Source organism: Mesoplodon bidens (assembly GCF_964165515.1).
Source record: "Mesoplodon bidens genome assembly, chromosome: 13".
NCBI classification, from domain to species: Eukaryota; Metazoa; Chordata; class Mammalia; order Artiodactyla; family Ziphiidae; genus Mesoplodon; species Mesoplodon bidens.
The window spans coordinates 38,919,068-38,938,012 of NC_138169.1; the positions used below are offsets into that span (position 1 = coordinate 38,919,068).

At 39.6% G+C, this 18,945-nt stretch overlaps 1 protein-coding gene across 1 annotated transcript in view; it reads left to right on the forward strand.

The window, feature by feature from the left end:
• MIB1 (MIB E3 ubiquitin protein ligase 1) overlaps positions 1 to 18,945 on the forward strand; it is a 119,344-nt gene that overhangs the window by 79,351 nt on the left and 21,048 nt on the right. Inside the window, exon 13 of the mRNA XM_081252737.1 lies at positions 16,766 to 16,898. Coding sequence (XP_081108863.1) covers positions 16,766 to 16,898 — 133 coding nt within the window. The remainder of the gene's footprint in view (positions 1 to 16,765; positions 16,899 to 18,945) is intronic.

Here is an 18,945-nt window from a genome sequence, read left to right on the forward strand (position 1 = left end):
CAGACTGTCTTAATTACTGTAGCTTTGTAGTATAGTCTGAAGTCAGGGAGCCTGATTCCTCCAGCTCCGTTTTTCGTTCTCAAGATTGCTTTAGCTATTCGGGGCCTTTTGTTTTTCCAAACAAATTTTGAAATTTTTTGTTCTAGTTCTGTGAAAAATGCCATTGGTAGTTTGATAGGGATTGCATTGAATCTGTAGATTGCTTTGGGTAGTAGAGTCATTTTCACAATATTGATTCTTCCAATCCAGGAGCAAGGTATATCTCTCCATCTATTTGTATCATCTTTAATTTCTTTCATCAGTGTCTTATAGTTTTCTGCATACAGGTCTTTTGTCTCCTTAGGTAGGTTTATTCCTAGATATTTTATTCTTTTTGTTGCGATGGTAAATGGGAGTGTTTTCTTGATTTCATTTTCAGATATTTCATCATTAGTGTACAGGAATGCCAGAGATTTCTGTACATTAATTTTATATCCTGCTACTTTACCAAATTCATTGATTAGCTCTAGTAGTTTTTCGGTAGCATCTTTAGGATTCTCTATGTATAGTATCATGTCATCTGCAAACAGTGACAGCTTTACTTCTTCTTTTCCAATTTGGATTCCTTTTATTTCCTTTTCTTCTCTGATTGCTGTGGCTAAAACTTCCAAAACTATGTTGAATAAGAGTGGTGAGAGTGGGCAGCCTTGTCTTGTTCCTGATCTTAGTGGAAATGGTTTCAGTTTTTCACCATTGAGGACAATGTTGGCTGTGGGTTTGTCATATATGGCCTTTATTATGTTGAGGAAAGATCCCTCTATACCTACTTTCTGCAAGGTTTTTATCATAAATGGGTGTTGAATTTTGTCGAAAGCTTTCTCTGCATCTATTGAGATGATCATATGGTTTTTCTCCTTCAGTTTGTTAATATGATTTATCACATTGATTGATTTGCGTATATTGAAGAATCCTTGCATTCCTGGGATAAACCCCACTTGATCATGGTGTATGATCCTTTTAATGTGCTGTTGGATTCTGTTTGCTAGTATTTTGTTGAGGATTTTTGCATCTATGTTCATCAGTGATATTGGCCTGTAGTTTTCTTTCTTTGTGACATCCTTGCCTGGTTTTGGTATCAAGGTGATGTCGGCCTCGTAGAATGAGTTTGGGAGTGTTCCTCCCTCTGCTATATTTTGGAAGAGTTTGAGAAGGATAGGTGTTAGCTCTTCTCTAAATGTTTGATAGAATTCACCTGTGAAGCCATCTGGTCCTGGGCTTTTGTTTGATGGAAGATTTTTAATCACAGTTTCAATTTCAGTGCTTGTGATTGGTCTATTCATATTTTCTATTTCTTCCTGAGTCAGTCTTGGCAGGTTGTGCATTTCTAAGAATGTGTCCATTTCTTCCAGGTTGTCCGTTTTATTGGAATAGAGTTGCTTATAGTAATCTCTCATAATCTTTTGTATTTCTGCAGTGTCAGTTGTTACTTCTCCTTTTTCATTTCTAATTCTATTGATTTGAGTCTTCTCCCTTTTTTTCTTGATGAGTCTGGCTAATGGTTTGTCAGTTTTGTTTATCTTCTCAAAGAACCAGCTTTTAGTTTGGTTGATCTTTGCTATCGTTTCCTTCATTTCTTTTTCATTTATTTCTGATCTGATCTTTATGATTTCTTTCCTTCTGCTAGCTTTGGGGTATTTTTGTTCTTCTTTCTCTAATTGCTTTAGGTGCAGGGTCAGGTTGTTTACTCGAAATGCTTCCTGTTTCTTAAGGTGGGATTGTATTGCTATAAACTTCCCCCTTAGAACTGCTTTTGCTGCGTCCCATAGGTTTTGGGTCGTCGTGTCTCCATTGTCATTTGTTTCTAGGTATTTTTTAATTTCCTCTTTGATTTCTTCAGTGATCACTTCGTTATTGAGTAGTGTATTGTTTAGCCTCCATGTGTTTGTATTTTTTACACATCTTTTCCTGTAATTGATGTCTAGTCTCATAGCATTGTGGTCGGAGAAGATACTTGATACAATTTCAATTTTCTTAAAATTACCGAGGCTTGATTTGTGACCCAAGATATGATCTATCCTGGAGAATGTTCCATGAGCACTTGAGAAAAATGTGTATTCTGTTGTTTTTGGATGGAATGTCCTATAAATATCAACTAAGTCCATCTCGTTTAATGTATCATTTAAAGCTTGTGTTTCCTTATTTATTTTCATTTTGGATGATCTGTCCATTGGTGAAAGTGGGGTGTTAAAGTCCCCTACTATGATTGTGTTACTGTCGATTTCCCCTTTTATGGCTGTTAGTATTTGCCTTATGTATTGAGGTGCTCCTATGTTGGGTGCATAAATATTTACAATTGTTATATCTTCTTCTTGGATCGATCCCTTTATCGTTATGTAGTGTCCTTCTTTGTCTCTTCTAATAGTCTTTATTTTAAAGTCTATTTTGTCTGATATAAGAATTGCTACTCCAGCTTTCTTTTGATTTCCATTTGCATGGAATATCTTTTTCCATCCCTTTACTTTCAATCTGTATGTGTCTCTAGGTCTGCAGTGTGTCTCTTGTAGACAGCATATATATGGGTCTTGTTTTTGTATCCATTCAGCCACTCTGTGTCTTTTGGTGGGAGCATTTAGTCCATTTACATTTAAGGTAATTATTGATATGTATGTTCCTATTCCCATTTCCTTAATTGCTTTGGGTTCGTTATTGTAGGTATATTCCTTCTGTTGTGTTTCTTGCCTAGAGAAGTTCCTTTAGCATTTGTTGTAAAGCTGGTTTGGTGGTGCTGAACTCTCTCAGCTTTTGCTTGTCTGTAAACGTTTTAATTTCTCCATCAAATCTGAATGAGATCCTTGCTGGGTAGAGTAATCTTGGTTGCAGGTTTCTCTCCTTCATCACTTTAATTATGTCCTGCCACTCCCTTCTGGCTTGTAGGGTTTCTGCTGAGAGATCAGCTGTTAACCTGATGGGGATTCCCTTGTGTGTTATTTGTTGTTTTTGCCTTGCTGCTTTTAATATGATTTCTTTGTGTTTAATTTTTGACAGTTTGATTAATATGTGTCTTGGTGTATTTCTCCTTGGATTTATTCTGTATGGGACTCTCTGTGCCTCCTGGACTTGATTAACTATTTCCTTTCCCATATTGGGGAAGTTTTCAACTATAATCTCTTCAAATATTTTCTCAGTCCCTTTCTTTTTCTCTTCTTCTTCTGGAACCCCTATAATTCGAATGTTGGTGCGTTTAATGTTGTCCCAGAGGTCTCTGAGACTGTCCTCTGTTCTTTTCATTCTTTTTTCTTTATTTTGCTCTGCATCAGTTATTTCCACTATTTTATCTTCCACCTCACTTATCCGTTCTTCTGCCTCAGTTATTCTGCTATTGATCCCATCTAGAGTATTTTTCATTTCATTTATTGTGTTTTTTTTTTTTTTCTTTTTGCGGTATGCGGGCCTCTCACTGTTGTGGCCTCTCCCGTTGCGGAGCACAGGCTCCGGATGCGCAGGCTCAACGGCCATGGCTCACGGGCCCAGCCGCTCCACGGCATATGGGATCCTCCCAGACCGGGGCACGAACCCGTATCCCCTGCATCGGCAGGCGGACTCTCAACCACTGCGCCACCAGGGAGGCCCTATTGTGTTTTTAATCGATGCTTGATTCATCTTTTGTTCTTCTAGGTCCTTGTTAACTGTTTCTTGCATGTTGTCTATTCTATTTCCAAGATTATGGATCTTGGAAATAGAATCTTGGATCAGCTTTACTATCATTATTCTGAATTCTTTTTCAGGTAGACTGCCTATTACCTCTTCATTTGTTAGGTCTGGTAGGTGTTTATCTTGCTCCTTCACCTGCTGTGTGTTTTTCTGCCTTCTCATTTTGCTTATGTTACTGTGTTTGGGGTCTCCTTTTTGCCGGCTGCAGGTTCGTAGTTCCCGTTGTTTTTGGTGTCTGACCCCAGTGGCTAAGGTTGTTTCAGTAGGTTGTGTAGGCTTCCTGGTGGGGGGACTAATTCCTGTGCTCTGGTTGTTGAGGCTCGATCTTGTCTTTCTGGTGGACAGGTCCACGTCTGGTGGTGTGTTTTGGGGTGCCTATGGCCTTATTATGTTTTTAGGTAGCCTCTCTGCTAATGGGTGGGGTTGTGTTCCTGCCTTGCTAGTTGCTTGGCATAGGGTGACCCGCACTGTAGCTTGCTGGTCGTTGACTGAAGCTGGGTGCTGGTGTTGGGATGGAGATCTCTGGGAGATTTTCGCTGCTTGATATTCTGTGGAGCTGGGAGGTCTCTTGTGGACCCGTGTCCTGAAGTTGGCTCTCCCACTTCAGAGGCACAGCACTGGCTCCTGGCTGCAGCACCAAGAGCCTTTCATCCACCCGGCTCAGAATAACAGGGAGAAAAAGTAGAAAGAAAGAATTAGTAGAAGAAAGAAAGAGAGAGGGAAAGAAAGGAAGAAGGGAAGAAAGGAAGGAAGGAAGGAAGGAAGGAAGAAAGAAAGGAGGGAGGGAGGGAGGGAGGAAGGATGGAAAGAAAGAAGGAAAGAAAGGGAGGGAGGGAGGAAGGAAAGGAAGAAAGACAGGAGGGAGGGAGGAAGGAAAGAAAAAGAAAGTGGAAAGAAGAAGGGTGGGAGGGAGGAAAGAAAAAGAAAGAAGGAAAGGAGGAGCGGAGGGAGGGAGGGAGGAAGGGAGAGTAGGAAAAAAAGAAAGAGCAGGTAAAGTAAAATAGAATAAAGTATGAAATATAGTAGCGTTATTAAAATTAGAAAGTAATTATTGAAAAAAAAAAAAAAAAACCGGACCGATAGAACCCTGGGACATATGGTGGAAGCAAAGCTATACAGAGAGAATCTTACACAGAAGATTACACATACACATTCACAAAAAGAGAGCAGGGGGAAAAATCAAAAATCTTGCTCTCCAAGTCCACCTCCTCAATTTGGGATAATTCGTTGTAAAAAGAGGAAAAGGGCGAGAAGTCTGAAATCTTGCTCTCTAAGTCCACCTCCTTAATTTGGAATAATTCGTTGTAAAAAGAGGAAAAGGGGGGAAAGTCTTAAATCTTGTCCTCAAAGTCCACTTCCTCAATTTGGGATGATTCGCTGTCCATTCATGCACTCCACAGACGCAGGGCACATCAAATGGACCGTGGAGCTTTAATCCGCTGCCTCCGAGGCTGCACAGAGAGATTTCCCTGCCTCTGCTCTCACAGCTCCCGGGTCTCAGCCTTGGACCTGGCCCCGCCTCTGCGCGTAGGTCGCCGGAGGGCGTCCGTTCTTCGCTCAGACAGGACGGGTTTAAAGGAGCCGCTGATTCGGGGGCTCTGGCTCACTCAGGCAGAGGGGAGGGAGGGGCGCGCAGTGTGGGGCGGGCCTGCGGCGGCAGAGGCCGGCGTGACGTTGCAGCAGCCCGTGGCGCTCCGTGCGCTTTCCCGGGAAAGCCGTCCCCGGGTCTCGGGGACCCCGGCAGTGGCGGGGTGCACAGGCCCCCCGGAAGGCGGGGCGGACAGTGACCCGCGCTCGCACACAGGCCCCGCGGCGGCGGCGGCGGCGGCGGCGGGCCGCGGCGGCGGCGGCGGCGGCCCACGCCCGTCTCCGAGGTCCGTGCCTTACCCGCGGCTCGTGCCTGTCACCGGCGCTTCCCCAAGCAGCCCTCTTAATGCCCTCTCCTCGCGCACCAGGAAACAAAAGGGAAAAAAGTCTCTTGCCTCTTCAGCAGCTCCAGACCCTTTCCCCGGACTCCCTCCGGGCTAGCCGTGGTGCACTAACCCCTTCAGGCTCTCTTCCTGCCGCCAGCCCCAGTCCTCTCCCTGCGCTCCGACTGAAAGCCGATACCCGAGCCTCAGCTCCCAGCCCCGCCCGCCACGGCGGCCGAGCAGACAAGCCTCTCGGGCTGGTGTGTGCCTGAGGGCACCGGTCCTCTGTGCCAGAATCTCTCCGCTTTGCCCTCCGCACCCCTGTTGCTGTGCTCTCCTCCGCTACTCCGAAGCTTTCCCCCTCCGCCACCTGCAGTCTCCGCCCGCGAAGGGGCTTGTAGTGTGTAGAAACCTTCCCCCCTTCACGGCTCCCTCCCACTGGTGCAGGTCCCGTCCCTATCCTATTGTCTCTGTTTATTCTTTTTTTCTTTTGCCCTACCCAGGTATGTGGGGAGCTTCTTGCCTTTTGGGGGGTCTGAGGTCTTCTGTCAGCGTTCAGTAGGTGTTCTGTAGGAGTTGTTCCACGTGTAGATGAATTTCTGATGTATCTGTGGGGAGGAAGGTGATCTCCGCGTCTTACTCTTCCGCCATCTTCCTCCGGGGACAATAGTTCAGTTTTAAAAGGGAAAACCAAGAGAACAAATTGAACGCAGGAGTAAGAAGGGACGAAAGGGTCTAGAATGATTCCCAGGTTTCTGACTTGGGTGGCTGGTTAAATGGTGGTAAGAATAACCAAAATCAAGAATACAGGAGGAATTCTTGGGAAGGAGAAAAGGGAAATTTGTACAGTGTACTTTATAGGTCTATAATCTTAGAACTGTAATAAAATAACACTATTATATTGAAGAGTTTTAGACTCTACTAAAACATTTACCTACATTATATCATTTAATTCTTACAGCAATCTTACGATATTTTACAGAGGTTTCCATGGAAGTGTTGGTATTTGTTCAGTTAGAGATATGAGATAGAGCTGTTGTGGGTGAGAGTGTTTAGTTGAGGCTTCACAGGGCCTGAGTATGGACCTTGGCTTTATAGGTCCATAAAGATGACTAACACTAATTAACATTAATAAAGAATGCCAAATTACTATTTACAGAAAGAAATATTGCTAAGTGGATTGTAGTACTTAACACCAGCTGATCAGCAGATTTTTTTCCCCTGCAGTGGGGAGAAAGAAATTTACTATGAAAAGCTAAGTTAAAATTGGAAATTGATTGGTGAGCAAGACAACTGGTTAGATGATCTTAATTGACAGTACCATCAACCTGTGATGACTTTGCATATGACGATGTACTGAAAACTAATAGCATTCTCCTGATTCTACTGGAGGGTAAATTAGAATACCGGGGTTGCTCATCAGGGAGCTTTTTCTATAGATAACGCTGGTGATACACTGACAAATTATCTTTCTCATTCTTTCTCCAGGCTTTGTACAAACCATTTCTTCATTCTCTTTTTAACCAATCATTATTTTCCAGAAAAAGACATAATTTTCATCTTTTTAATAATAATTCCATCCTGGTGATTTATCTATCTATCTACCTATCTATCTATCGTCCTAATTCGACTTCTGGATCTCCTCTTATAAAAATCTCTTTTTCTCTAGTTAACCATTTGTTTTATTTACTTTATTAACTATTGTCTGGTGTATTCACCTCATTTGCCAATATAACACTGTTGCTATGGGAAATCAAAAATTACCATTTCTCTTTAAAATATATTGCTAATATTATAATAATTTAATCAGTTTAAAATAAAGCATTTGGATTAATTCAAATTTCTTTCAATTTTTATTTTTAATGATATATTTCTTAATGTTTCAGGATTGTGAGGAAAAAATATTTTAATATGGTTATTCTGTAGTGTAATATACAACATTTATGTCAGTGAGACTAATTAACAGAATAGATTTATTCTGAAATAAAAACTTGCTCCTTGAAAATGTTGAATTTTGCATTTTAATATTAGGATTTGATATACTTTGTAGAATGTGATCTAGAAGGGACTAGGGTTGTTTTTGTCACTGCCAACAGTAGCCTAGTACTGCCTTTCCCTTGTTCTGACAGTTCAGTTATATATACTGTACTAAGAGAGGAAAAAGCAAAAAGACACAAAGTAATAAGAGTGCAGGAGGCAATGGGCTTTCAAGAATACATACATACCTATTTATTTTTATTTTTGTTTATTTTTATTTAATTTTTTTTGGCTGTGCTGTGCAGCTTGTGGGATCTTAGTTCCCTGACCAGGTATCGAACCTGGGCCCCGGCAGTGAAAGTGCCAAGTCCTAACTACTGGACTGCCAGGGAATTCCCTCTATTTCTTTTTAAATGCCTTAGTAACTTTCTGAACCATTGGCTCTTTTTTTCTGAGGGACCTCAGGTTTTCTACCTTGACTTAATGAATGCAAGAAGGAAGAACGAGTAAGTGAAAGCTATTAATATCCTCTATTACCACCATTTCTCTCAACACAGTTATAGTACCATTTTTCTTTGTATCAATAACATGTGTTTGGGACTTCCCTGGTGATCCAATGGTAAAGAATCCACTTTACAATGCAGGGGACATGGGTTTGATCCCTGGTTGGGGAACTAAGATCCCACATGCCACAGGGCAACTAAGCCCGCACGTCACAACTACTGAGCTCACGCACCTCAATGAGAGAGCCCGCGTGCCGCAAACTACAGAGCCCACATGCTCTGGAGCCCACGTGCCACAACTACAGAGCCTGCCTGCCACAACTAGAGGGAGAAAACCCACGGGCCACAACTAGAGAGAGAAAAACCCACGCGCCACAACTAGAGAGAGAAAAACCCACGCGCCACAACTAGAGAAGAGAAAACCCACACGCCACAACTAGAGGGACGCCCACGCATCACAATGGAAGATCCCACATGCCTCGACGAAGAGCCAGCGTGCCACAACTGAGAACTGACAGAGCCAAAAATAAATAAAATAATTAAAAAAATGTGTTTATCTTATTTTTTTAACATCTTTATTGGAGTATAATTGCTTTACATTGTTCTGTTAGTTACTGCTGTATAACAAAGTGAATCAGCTATATGTATGCATATATCCCCATATCCCCTCCCTCTTGCATCTCCCTCCTACCCTCCCTATCCCATCCCTCTAGGTAGTCACAAAGCACCGAGCTGATCTCCCTGTGCTATGTGGCTACTTCTCACTAGCTATCTGTTTTACATTTGGTAGTGTATATATGTCAGTGCCACTCTCTCATTTCGTCTCAGCTTACCCTTCCGCCTTCCTGTGTCCTCAAGTCCATTCTCTATGTCTGCGTCTTTATTCCTGTCCTGCCCCTAGGTTCCTCAGAACCATTTTTTTTAAAATTTTAGATTCCATATATATCTGTTAGCATACGGTATTTGTTTTTCTCTTTCTGACTTAACTTCACTCTGTATGACAGACTGTAGGTCAATCCACCTCACTACAGATAACTCAATTTCGTTTCTTTTTATGGCAGAGTAATATTCCATTGTATATATGTGCCACATCTTCTTTATCCATTCATCTTTCGATGGACACTTAGGTTAATTCCATATCCTGGCTATTGTAAATAGAGCTGCAGTGAACATTGTGCTACATGACACTTTCTGAATTATGGTTTTCTCAGGGTATATGCCCAGTAGTGGGATTGCTGGGTCGTATGGTAGTTCTATTTTTAGTTTTTCAGGAACCTCCATACTGTTCTCCATAGTGGCTGTGTCAGTTTACATTGCCACCAACAGTGCAAGAGGGTTCCCTTTTCTCCACACCCTCTCCAGCATTTATTATTTGTAGATTTTTTGATGATGGCCATTCTGACTTGTGTGAGGTGATACTTCATTGTAGTTTTGATTTGCATTTATCTAATGATTAGTGATGTTGAGCATCGTTTCATGTGTTTGTTGGCCATCTGTATATCTTCTTTGGAGAAATGTCTATTTAGGTCTTCTGCCCATTTTTGGATTCGGTTGTTTGGTTTTTTGATATTGAGCTGCATGAGCTGCTTGTATGTTTTGGAGATTAATCCTTTGTCAGTTGCTTCATTTGCAAATATTTTCTCCCATTCTGAGGGTTGCCTTTTCATTCTGTTTATGGTTTCCTTTGCTGTGCAAAAGCTTTGAAGTTTCATTAGGTCCCATATGTTTACTTTTGTTTTTATTTCCATTTCTCTAGGAGGAGGGTCAAAAAGGATCTTGCTGTGATTTATGTCATAGAGTGTTCTGCCTATATTTTCCTCTAAGAGTTTTATAGTGTCTGGCCTTACATTTAGATCTTTAATCCATTTTGAGTTTATTTTTGTGTATGGTGTTAGGGAATGTTCTAATTTCATTCTTTTACATGTAGCTGTCCAGTTTTCCCAGCACCACTTATTGAAGAGGCTGTCTTTTCTCCATTGTATATTCTTGCCTCCTTTATCAAAGATAAGATGACCATATGTGTGTGGGTTTATCTCTGGGGTTTCTATCCTGTTCCATTGATCTATATTTCTGTTTTTGTGCCAGTACCATACTGTCTTGATTACTGTGCTTTGTAGTATAGTCTGAAGTCAAGGGAGCCTGATTTCTCCAGCTCTGTTTTTCTTTCTCAAGATTGCTTTGGCTATTCGGGGTCTTTTGTGTTTTCATACAGATTGTGAAATTTTTTGTTCTAGTTCTGTGAAAAATGCCATTGGTAGTTTGATAGGGATTGCATTGAATCTGTAGATTGCTTTGGGTAGTATAGTCATTTTCACAATGTTGATTCTTCCAGTCAGGAACATGGTATATCTCTCCATCTGTTGGTATCATCTTTAATTTGTTTCATCAGTGTCTTATAGTTTTCTGAATACAGGTCTTTTACCTCCTTAGGTAAGTTTATTCCTAGGTATTTTATTCTTTTTGTTGCAGTGGTAAATGGGAGTGTTTCCTTAATTGCTCTTTCAGATTTTTTGTCATTAGTGTACAGGAATGCAATAGATTTCTGTGCATTAATTTTGTATCCTGCTACTTCACCAAATTCATTGATTAGCTCTAGTAGTTTTCTGGTAGCATCTTTAGGATTCTGTGTGTATAGTATCATGTCATCTGCAAACAGTGACAGTTTTACTTCTTTTTCAATTTGGATTCCTTTTATTTCTTTTTTGTCTCTGATTGCTGTGGCTAAAACTTCCAAAACTGTGTTGAATAATAATGGTGAGAGTGGGCAACCTTGTCTTGTTCCTGATCTTGGTGGAAATGGTTTCAGTTTTTCACCATTGAGAACAATGTTGGCTGTGTGTTTGACATATATGGCCTTTATTATGTTGAGGTAAGTTCCCTCTATGCCTGCTTTCTGGAGAGTTTTTATAATAAATGAGTTTTGAATTTTGTTGAAAGCTTTTTCTGCATCTGTTGAGATGATCACATGGTTTTTATCCTTCAGTTTGTTAATATGGTGTATCACATTGATTAATTTGCATGTATTGAAGAATCTTTGCATTCCTGGGATAAGCCTCACTTGATCATGGTGTATGATCCTTTTAATGTGCTGTTGGATTCTGTTTGCTAGTAGTTTGTTGAGGATTTTTGCATCTATGTTCATCAGTGATATTGGCCTGTAGTTTTCTTTTTTTGTGGCACCTTTGTCTGGTTTTGGTATCAGGGTGATGGTGGCCTCGTAGAATGAGTTTGGGAGCGTTCCTCCCTCTGCTATATTTTGGAAGAGTTTGAGAAGGATAAGTGTTAGCTCTTCTCTAAATGTTTGATAGAATTCGCCTGTGAAGCCATCTGGTCCTGGGCTTTTGTTTGTTGGAAGATTTTAATCACAGTCTCAATTTCAGTGCTTCTCATTGGTCTGTTTATATTTTCTGTTTCTTCCTCGTTCAGTCTCGGAAGGTTGTGCTTTTCTAAGAGTTTGTCCATTTCTTCCAGGTTGTCCAATTTATTGGCATATAGTTGCTTGTAGTAATGTCTCATGATCCTTTGTATTTCTGCATTGTCAGTTGTTACTTCTCCTTTTTCATTTCTAATTCTATTAATTTGAGTCTTCTCCCTTGTTTTCTTGATGAGTCTGGCTAATGGTTCATCAATTTTGTTTATCTTCTCAGAGAACCAGCTTTTAGTTTTATTGATCTTTGCTATCGTTTCCTTCATTTCTTTTTCATTTATTTCTGATCTGATCTTTATGATTTCTTTCCTTCTGCTAACTTTGGGGTTTTGTTGTTCTTCTTTCTCTAATTGCTTTAGGTGTAAGGTTAGGTTATTTATTTGAGATGTTTCTTGTTTCTTGAGGTAGTATTGTATTGCTATAAACTTCCCTTTTAGAACTGCTTTTGCTGCATCCCATAGGTTTTGGGCCATTGTGTTCTCATTGTCATCTGTTTCTAGGTATTTTTTGATTTCCCGTTTGATTTCTTCCGTGATCTCTTGGTTATTTAGTACGGTATTGTTTAGCTTCCATGTGTTCGTATTTTTTATGGTTTTTTTTCCCTGTAATTGATACCTAGTCTCATAGCACTGTGGTAGGAAATGATACTTGATACAATTTCAGTTTTCCTAAATTTATCAAGGCTTGATTTGTGACCCAAGATACGATCTATCCTGGAGAATGTTCCATGAGCACTTGAGAAGAAACTGTATTCTGTTGTTTTTGGATGGAGTGTCCTATAAATATCAGTTAAGTCCATCTTGTTTAATGTATCATTTAAAGCTTGTGTTTCTTTATTTATTTTCCTTTTGGTTGATCTGTCCATTGATGAAAGTGGGTTGTTAAAGTCCACTACTATGATTGTGTTACTGTCGATTTCCCCTTTTATGGCTGTTAGCATTTGCCTTATGTATTGAGGTGTTCCTATGTTTTGTGGATAAATATTTACAATTGTTATATCTTCTTCTTGGATTGATCCCCTGATCATTATGCCATGTCCTTCTTTGTCTCTTGTAATAGTCTTTATTTTAAAGTCTGTTTTGTCTGATATGAGAATTGCTACTCCAGCTTTCTTTTGATTTTCATTTGCATGGAATATCTTTTTCCATCCCCTCACTTTCAGTCTGTATGTGTCTCTAGGTCTGAAGTGAGTCTCTTGTAAACAGCATATATACGGGTCTTGTTTTTGTATCCATTCAGCCTGTCTGTGTCTTTTATAGTTAGAGCATTTAATCCATTTACATTTAAGGTAGTTATCGATATGTATGTTCCTATTACCATTTTTGTAGTTGTTTTGGGTTTGTTATTGTAGGTCTTTTCCTTCTCTTGTGTTTCTTGCCAAGAGCAGTTCCTTCAGCATTTGTTGTAAAGTTGGTCTGGTGGTGCTGAATTCTCTTAGCTTTGCTTGTCTGTAGAGGTTTTAATTTCTCCATCAAATCTGAATGAGATCCTTGCTAGGTAGAGTAATCTTGGTTATAGGTTTTTCCCTTTCATCACTTTAAATATGTCCTGCCACTCCCTTCTGGCTTGCAGACTTTCTGCTGAAAGATCAGATGTTAACCTTATGGGGATTCCCTTGTATGTTATTTGTTGCTTTTCCCTTGCTGCTTTTAATATTTTTTCTTTGTATTTAATTTTTGATAGTTTGATTAATATGTGTCTTGGCGTGTTTCTCCTTGGATTTATCCTGTATGGGACTCTCTGTGCTTCCTGGACTTGATTGACTATTTCCTTTCCCATATTGGGGAAGTTTTCAACTATAATCTCATCAAATATTTTCTCAGTCCCTTTTTCTCTTCTTCTTCTGTGACCCGTATAATTTGAATGTTGGTCCATTTATTGTTATCCCAGAGTTCTCTGAAACTGTCCTCAATTCTTTTCATTCTTTTTTCTTTATTCTGCTCTGTGGTAGTTATTTCCACTGTTTTACCTTCCAGGTCACTTATCCGTTCTTCTGCCTCAGTTATTCTGCTATTGATTCCTTCTAGAGAATCTTAAATTTCATTTATTGTGTTGGTCATCATTGTTTGTTTGCTCTTTAGTTCTTCTAGGTCCTTGTTACACGTTTCTTGTATTTTCTCCATTCTATTTCCAAGATTTTGGATCATTTATTATCATTACTCTGAATTCTTTTTCAGGTCCACTGCCTGTTTCCTCTTCATTTGTTTGGTCTGGTGGGTTTTTACCTTGCTCCTTCATCTGCTGTGTGTTTCTCTGTCTTCCCATTGTGCTTAACTTACTGTGTTTGGGGTCTCCTTTCGCTGGCTGCAGGTTTGGAGTTCCCTTTGTTTTTTGGTGTCTGCCCCCAGTGGGTAAGGTTGATTCAGTGGCTTGTGTAGGCTTCCTGGTGGAGAGGACTGGTGCCTGTGTTCTGGTGGATGAGGCTGGATCTTGTCTTTCTGATGGGCAGGACTGCATACGGTGGTATGTTTTGTGGTGTCTGTGAACTTAGTATGATTTTAGGCAGCCTCTCTGCTATTGGGTGGAGCTGTGTTCCTATCTTGCCAGTTTGGCATGGGGTGTCCAGCACTGGAGCTGGCTGGTTGTCAAGTGGATCTGGGTCTTAGTGTTGAGACAGAGATCTCTGGGAGAACTCTCGCTGGTTGATATTACGTGGGGCCAGGAGGTCTCTGTTGGTCCAGTGTTCCGAACTCAGCTCTTCCACCTCTGAGGCTCAGTCCTGACACCCGGTCGGAGCACCAAGACCCTCTCAGCCACATGGCATAGACAACTGTGGTGAAAATCTTACTGGCGTTTTGGATTTTTCTTTGCTGGGCAATTTATCCGAGCCGGGTTCCCTTTGTCAGAAACATAGCAAGCCAAAATGCTAAGATATCCGAGGTTTGCAGTGAAGACAGGCCTTATTCACATGGCTTCCAAGGAGAAGACAGGAGAACAAATTTCAAATCTGGGTCCTATCTTATTATTATTATTATTACTTTTTTGCGGTATGCGGGCCTCTCACTGTTGTGGCCTCTCTCGTTGTGGAGCACAGGCTCCGGACGCGCAGGCTCAGCGGCCATGGCTCATGGGCCCAGCCGCTCCGCGGCATGTGGGATCTTCCCAGACCGGGGCACAAACCCGTGACCCCTGCATCGGTGGGTGGACTCGCAACCACTGCGCCACCAGGGAAGCCCCCTATCTTATTATTTTTAATGATTATATTTTGTCTTTATTAAAACTTTTTTCACATGATTTAATACTTGAATATTCAAAGCTCTCCAAAAGAATCCTAAAGCTAAATTCTATTTCTCACATGGTCAAGTGTGTAAGGTAACAGATAATGTATGGCATTAGCATCATGATTATGCTAAATCCAAACACTCAGTAGTATATTGTTGTACCAGTACTTTTCCCCATTAAGAATTTGAGTCAAAATCTACATAATTTCTAGTATTCTATTTTAATCCACTGAATGAGGAGGTATAGAATCCTTATAATTACTGAAAATGAGCTAAAGCAGGAATCTTTAGCTTTGTATGAGGTCCATGGATGGAACCTTAGGGGATTTGGACTCCCTCAAGATTGTATGTAAAGATTTTTATGTGTATTTTCCGGGAGAAAATGTTTCATAGATTTCTAAAGAAGTCTTGTTACCCGTAAACAGTGATTGTAACTTCAGTAACAACCACCAAAGGCTGCTTAAAGTTTTGATTCTCAGTACACCTTGGGTCATAAACCTGTTTAAAAATATGATAAAAGCTATAAACTTCCAGATTTGAGTACAGTTTTGGAGATTCTTGGATCCTCCAAAGCTTGTTCTCAGATGTCTTGGATTTCCTGTTTGGGATTCGTAGACCACTGCTGTTAAGGAAACATGCTCTGGTTCATGTTAGGCCTTAGTCTCATTATTTTAGAGACTTACAGTTTTATTTACACACATTCTTATTCTGCATCTTCAGACTGTTTCTCCATACGTTTATAACATTTCTCTATTAAAAATTTTTCTCCCATATGTATCACCTTACAAAAAACTATCCCGATATGTATCTTAACTGTTATTTCTTGCCCTTTTATACTCTATTGGCACAATTTTAAAAGCTTTTCTTTTCTGTGTTTACTGCCTTTTTTAGGTGTGAGGGAAGATTCAATATCTAATACGTATATCAGTGTTGTCTGAGCCAAGTCCAATACTCTTTGCAGGAGCAGTTATCTTAGGTCTCACTCCTTAAAAAAAAACAATTAATTGATAGATGTATTAAGGGAGATTTTTTCCAAATTACGTTATGAGTTTTCCACACAGAACCTCTATGTTAAGAAAAGTTAGACTGGTTAGGCTTAGGAAAGTTGCTTCTGATTTTATTTTCATTTTTGAGTGGTAGGCTAGCTTTTTTTCTACAAAGCATGATTTCTTGATAATTAGTTCCCCTGATTTTTTATGGTTTAATCTTTGGTGCTCTTTAGCATAACTTTGTCTTTTTTGCTTTGGAGATACTTTGTTACCATATCTTAAATTTTAAATATTAGATTATAGTGACCATTTTGTGTGTTTTGATATCAATTGGATTTAGCACTGCTAAATGACATATATCACATTTTTAATTCTGCAGAGTTCATGATAATCTGCCAGCTACCTAAAATTTGTCTTATCACTATTTTTCCTTCTTAGCTGTTGTTACCTGGTTGTTCTTTATTAACTCTTCGTTAATACATACTATTCCAATTGAACCTAAGGGATTCCACAAAGCCAACATGTATCCTTATTAGGGTATATTTCTTTTACCTTTGGTTTTTTTCCTCTCATAATGTTTCCCTTTTGTAACACTCCCATTCTGTTTTGATTCTGTTCTCCAAACAGCAATAATTTGTTTACCTCTTACAATATCAAAAGGCTGTATATTTAAGATTCAGAAATTTATTTTTTTTTTATTTTATTTTTTTTTGCGGTACGCGGGCCTCTCACTGTTGTGGCCTCTCCCATTGTGGAGCACAGGTTCCGGATGTGCAGGCTCAGCGGCCATGGCTCACGGGCCCAGCTGCTCCACGGCATGCGGGATCTTCCCGGACCAGGGCATGAACTTGTGTCCCCTGCATCGGCAGGCGGACTCTCAACCACTGCGCCACCAGGGAAGCCCGATTTAGAAATTTTGAATTTCTATTTGTCTCTAAGGGCATAATTTTCTTTAAAGAGGAGTATATTCATTTTATTTTAAAAGTTTCTTTTGAATATTTTTTCTAAAGAAAATAATAAAATATTTAATTAAATATTTGACTTTCAGTGCAATGCGTGTTTTACTGTCGAAATTACCAAGACCGTGGATTGTGGATGAGAAGAAAGATGATGGTTATACTGCCTTGCATCTGGCTGCCCTTAATAATCATGTAGAAGTGGCTGAACTGTTGGTACATCAGGTAGGGAAAGCAGTTCAGTAATTTTTAACAATTTTGGATCATTGCTATTTATTTATTTTTTACTTCATCAACTACTTATTTATTGATAATAAGTAAAATACCATGATGATGGGATCTTACAGCAAAATCCCATGATGATGCAAATTCAGATATAATATGAATTTAGTCTTCCGCCTAACACTGGTTTTTGTTTTTGTTTTTTTTTCCCTGGCTGTGCCACGCAGCATATAAAATCTTAGTTCCCCAAGCAGGGATCGAACTCACATGGACCCCTAAACACTGGACCACCAGGGAATTCCCCTAACATTGGTTCTTAAATGGAGGGAGTTAGTGGTGTGTGTGGGGAGAAGGGGGTGGTGGTGGGGGGGAATCCTTCAGTCTCCAGTATTCTCTCTGCACAGTCTTCCTGGATTGGTCCAACGAAATAGGCATCAATGAAAAGGGATTTTCCAGAATCACTGCTACTATTGTGGAAGTATCACTCTGCTCTAGCACCAAGAACCATCATGTTGATATCTAAGCTGGTGTGGGCAGTTGCCACCAGGTAACACCAGGCTGCAGCTAGGATCTAGGGATGCAGTTCATGACTACTGCTGGACCCCTTGGATAGCAGCATAGGCTCACCTTGGTCATTTCATTCATCTCAGGAATAAGATGCTCTACATTTTTATGAGATTGGATTTTGGGGGAAACCTGTTTATTGCAATTTTATGATATTTTGGTATATTCAGTAAAATTTTTAAATGCTTCAGTCAAGCATATGCCATAGCTAAGCACTAAAGTTACTAAAGAATTATCTGTGATCCCTGACTTCAAGGAACTTACAGTCTAGTTAAGAAGATGAAACAGAAAAATTTAGTAGATAGTACATTATGTGTAATTAGGTCATAGATCGTAAGATAGACATTCCATAAACTAACAGAAGTTTAGGTAAAAAAAATAGTTCAAAAGTTAAACAAACCTTTCCCCTGCCATTGTAAGCCTTTATTATTAAAATTAATTTTCTTAGAAGTGTTGTTAATTATGATAAATTCCTTTTTATCCAAAATCCAAACAACTGACCTTAAGCCAGTACCACACTGTCTTGATTATTGTTGCTTTATAGTAAGTCTTGAAATCAGTTAGAGTAAGTCCTCTAACTTTGTTTTTCTTTCTCAGAACTACTTTAATGTTCTAGATCTTTGGAATTTCCCAGTACATTTTAGAATCAGGTTATTAGTTTCTATTAAAAGTCTTTGGGGGAGTTTGATTGCTCTTGCATATTAGATTTATCTTTAAGTAATTTTTTGATCCTATTGGTAAATTGTATTTTAAAATTTCAATTTCAACTTATGTATTGCTAATATATAGAGTTGCAATTTTTAAAATATATTTACCATGTATCTTGTGACCTTGCTTTAATTACCATTGGTCATTAGTAAAACAGAAATTACACCAGCACTACTAATCACCAACTACAATGACTAAAATTAAAAATGCCAACAATACCAAGTGTTGATTAGAATGTGGAGCAGTTAGAATTCACAAATGTTGCTGGTGTTTTACAGGGTAGCCATGTTGAAAAACAGTTTAGCAGTTTCTTATAAAGTTAAACATACATTCATCCCAGCAGTCTCACGTCTAGATATGTATCTGAGAGAACTGAGGGCACATTTCCACGAAATACTCCTACTAACTACTTGTAGCAGCATTATTTGTAATAGCCCTAAACTGAAAGCAAACCAAATGTTCATCACCTAGTGTCTGAATAAACAAATTATGGTATATCCATACAATGAATACTACTTTGGAAAATCTAAATGATGGAAACAAGTTCAGGAAACTTAAAAAGGAGATCCCTCACTTTCTGCATTTATATGAGATCAGACATGATAAGAAAACAAGCTGAGGGAATTCACTGGTGGTCCATTGGTTAGGACTCAGTGCTTTCACTGCCATGGGCCATTGCTGGTCGGTTGCTGGTTGGGGAACTAAGATCCCATAAGCCACGCGGCATGGCCAAAAAAAAAAAAAAAAAAAGGAAAGCAAGCTGAGATCAGGAGCCTAA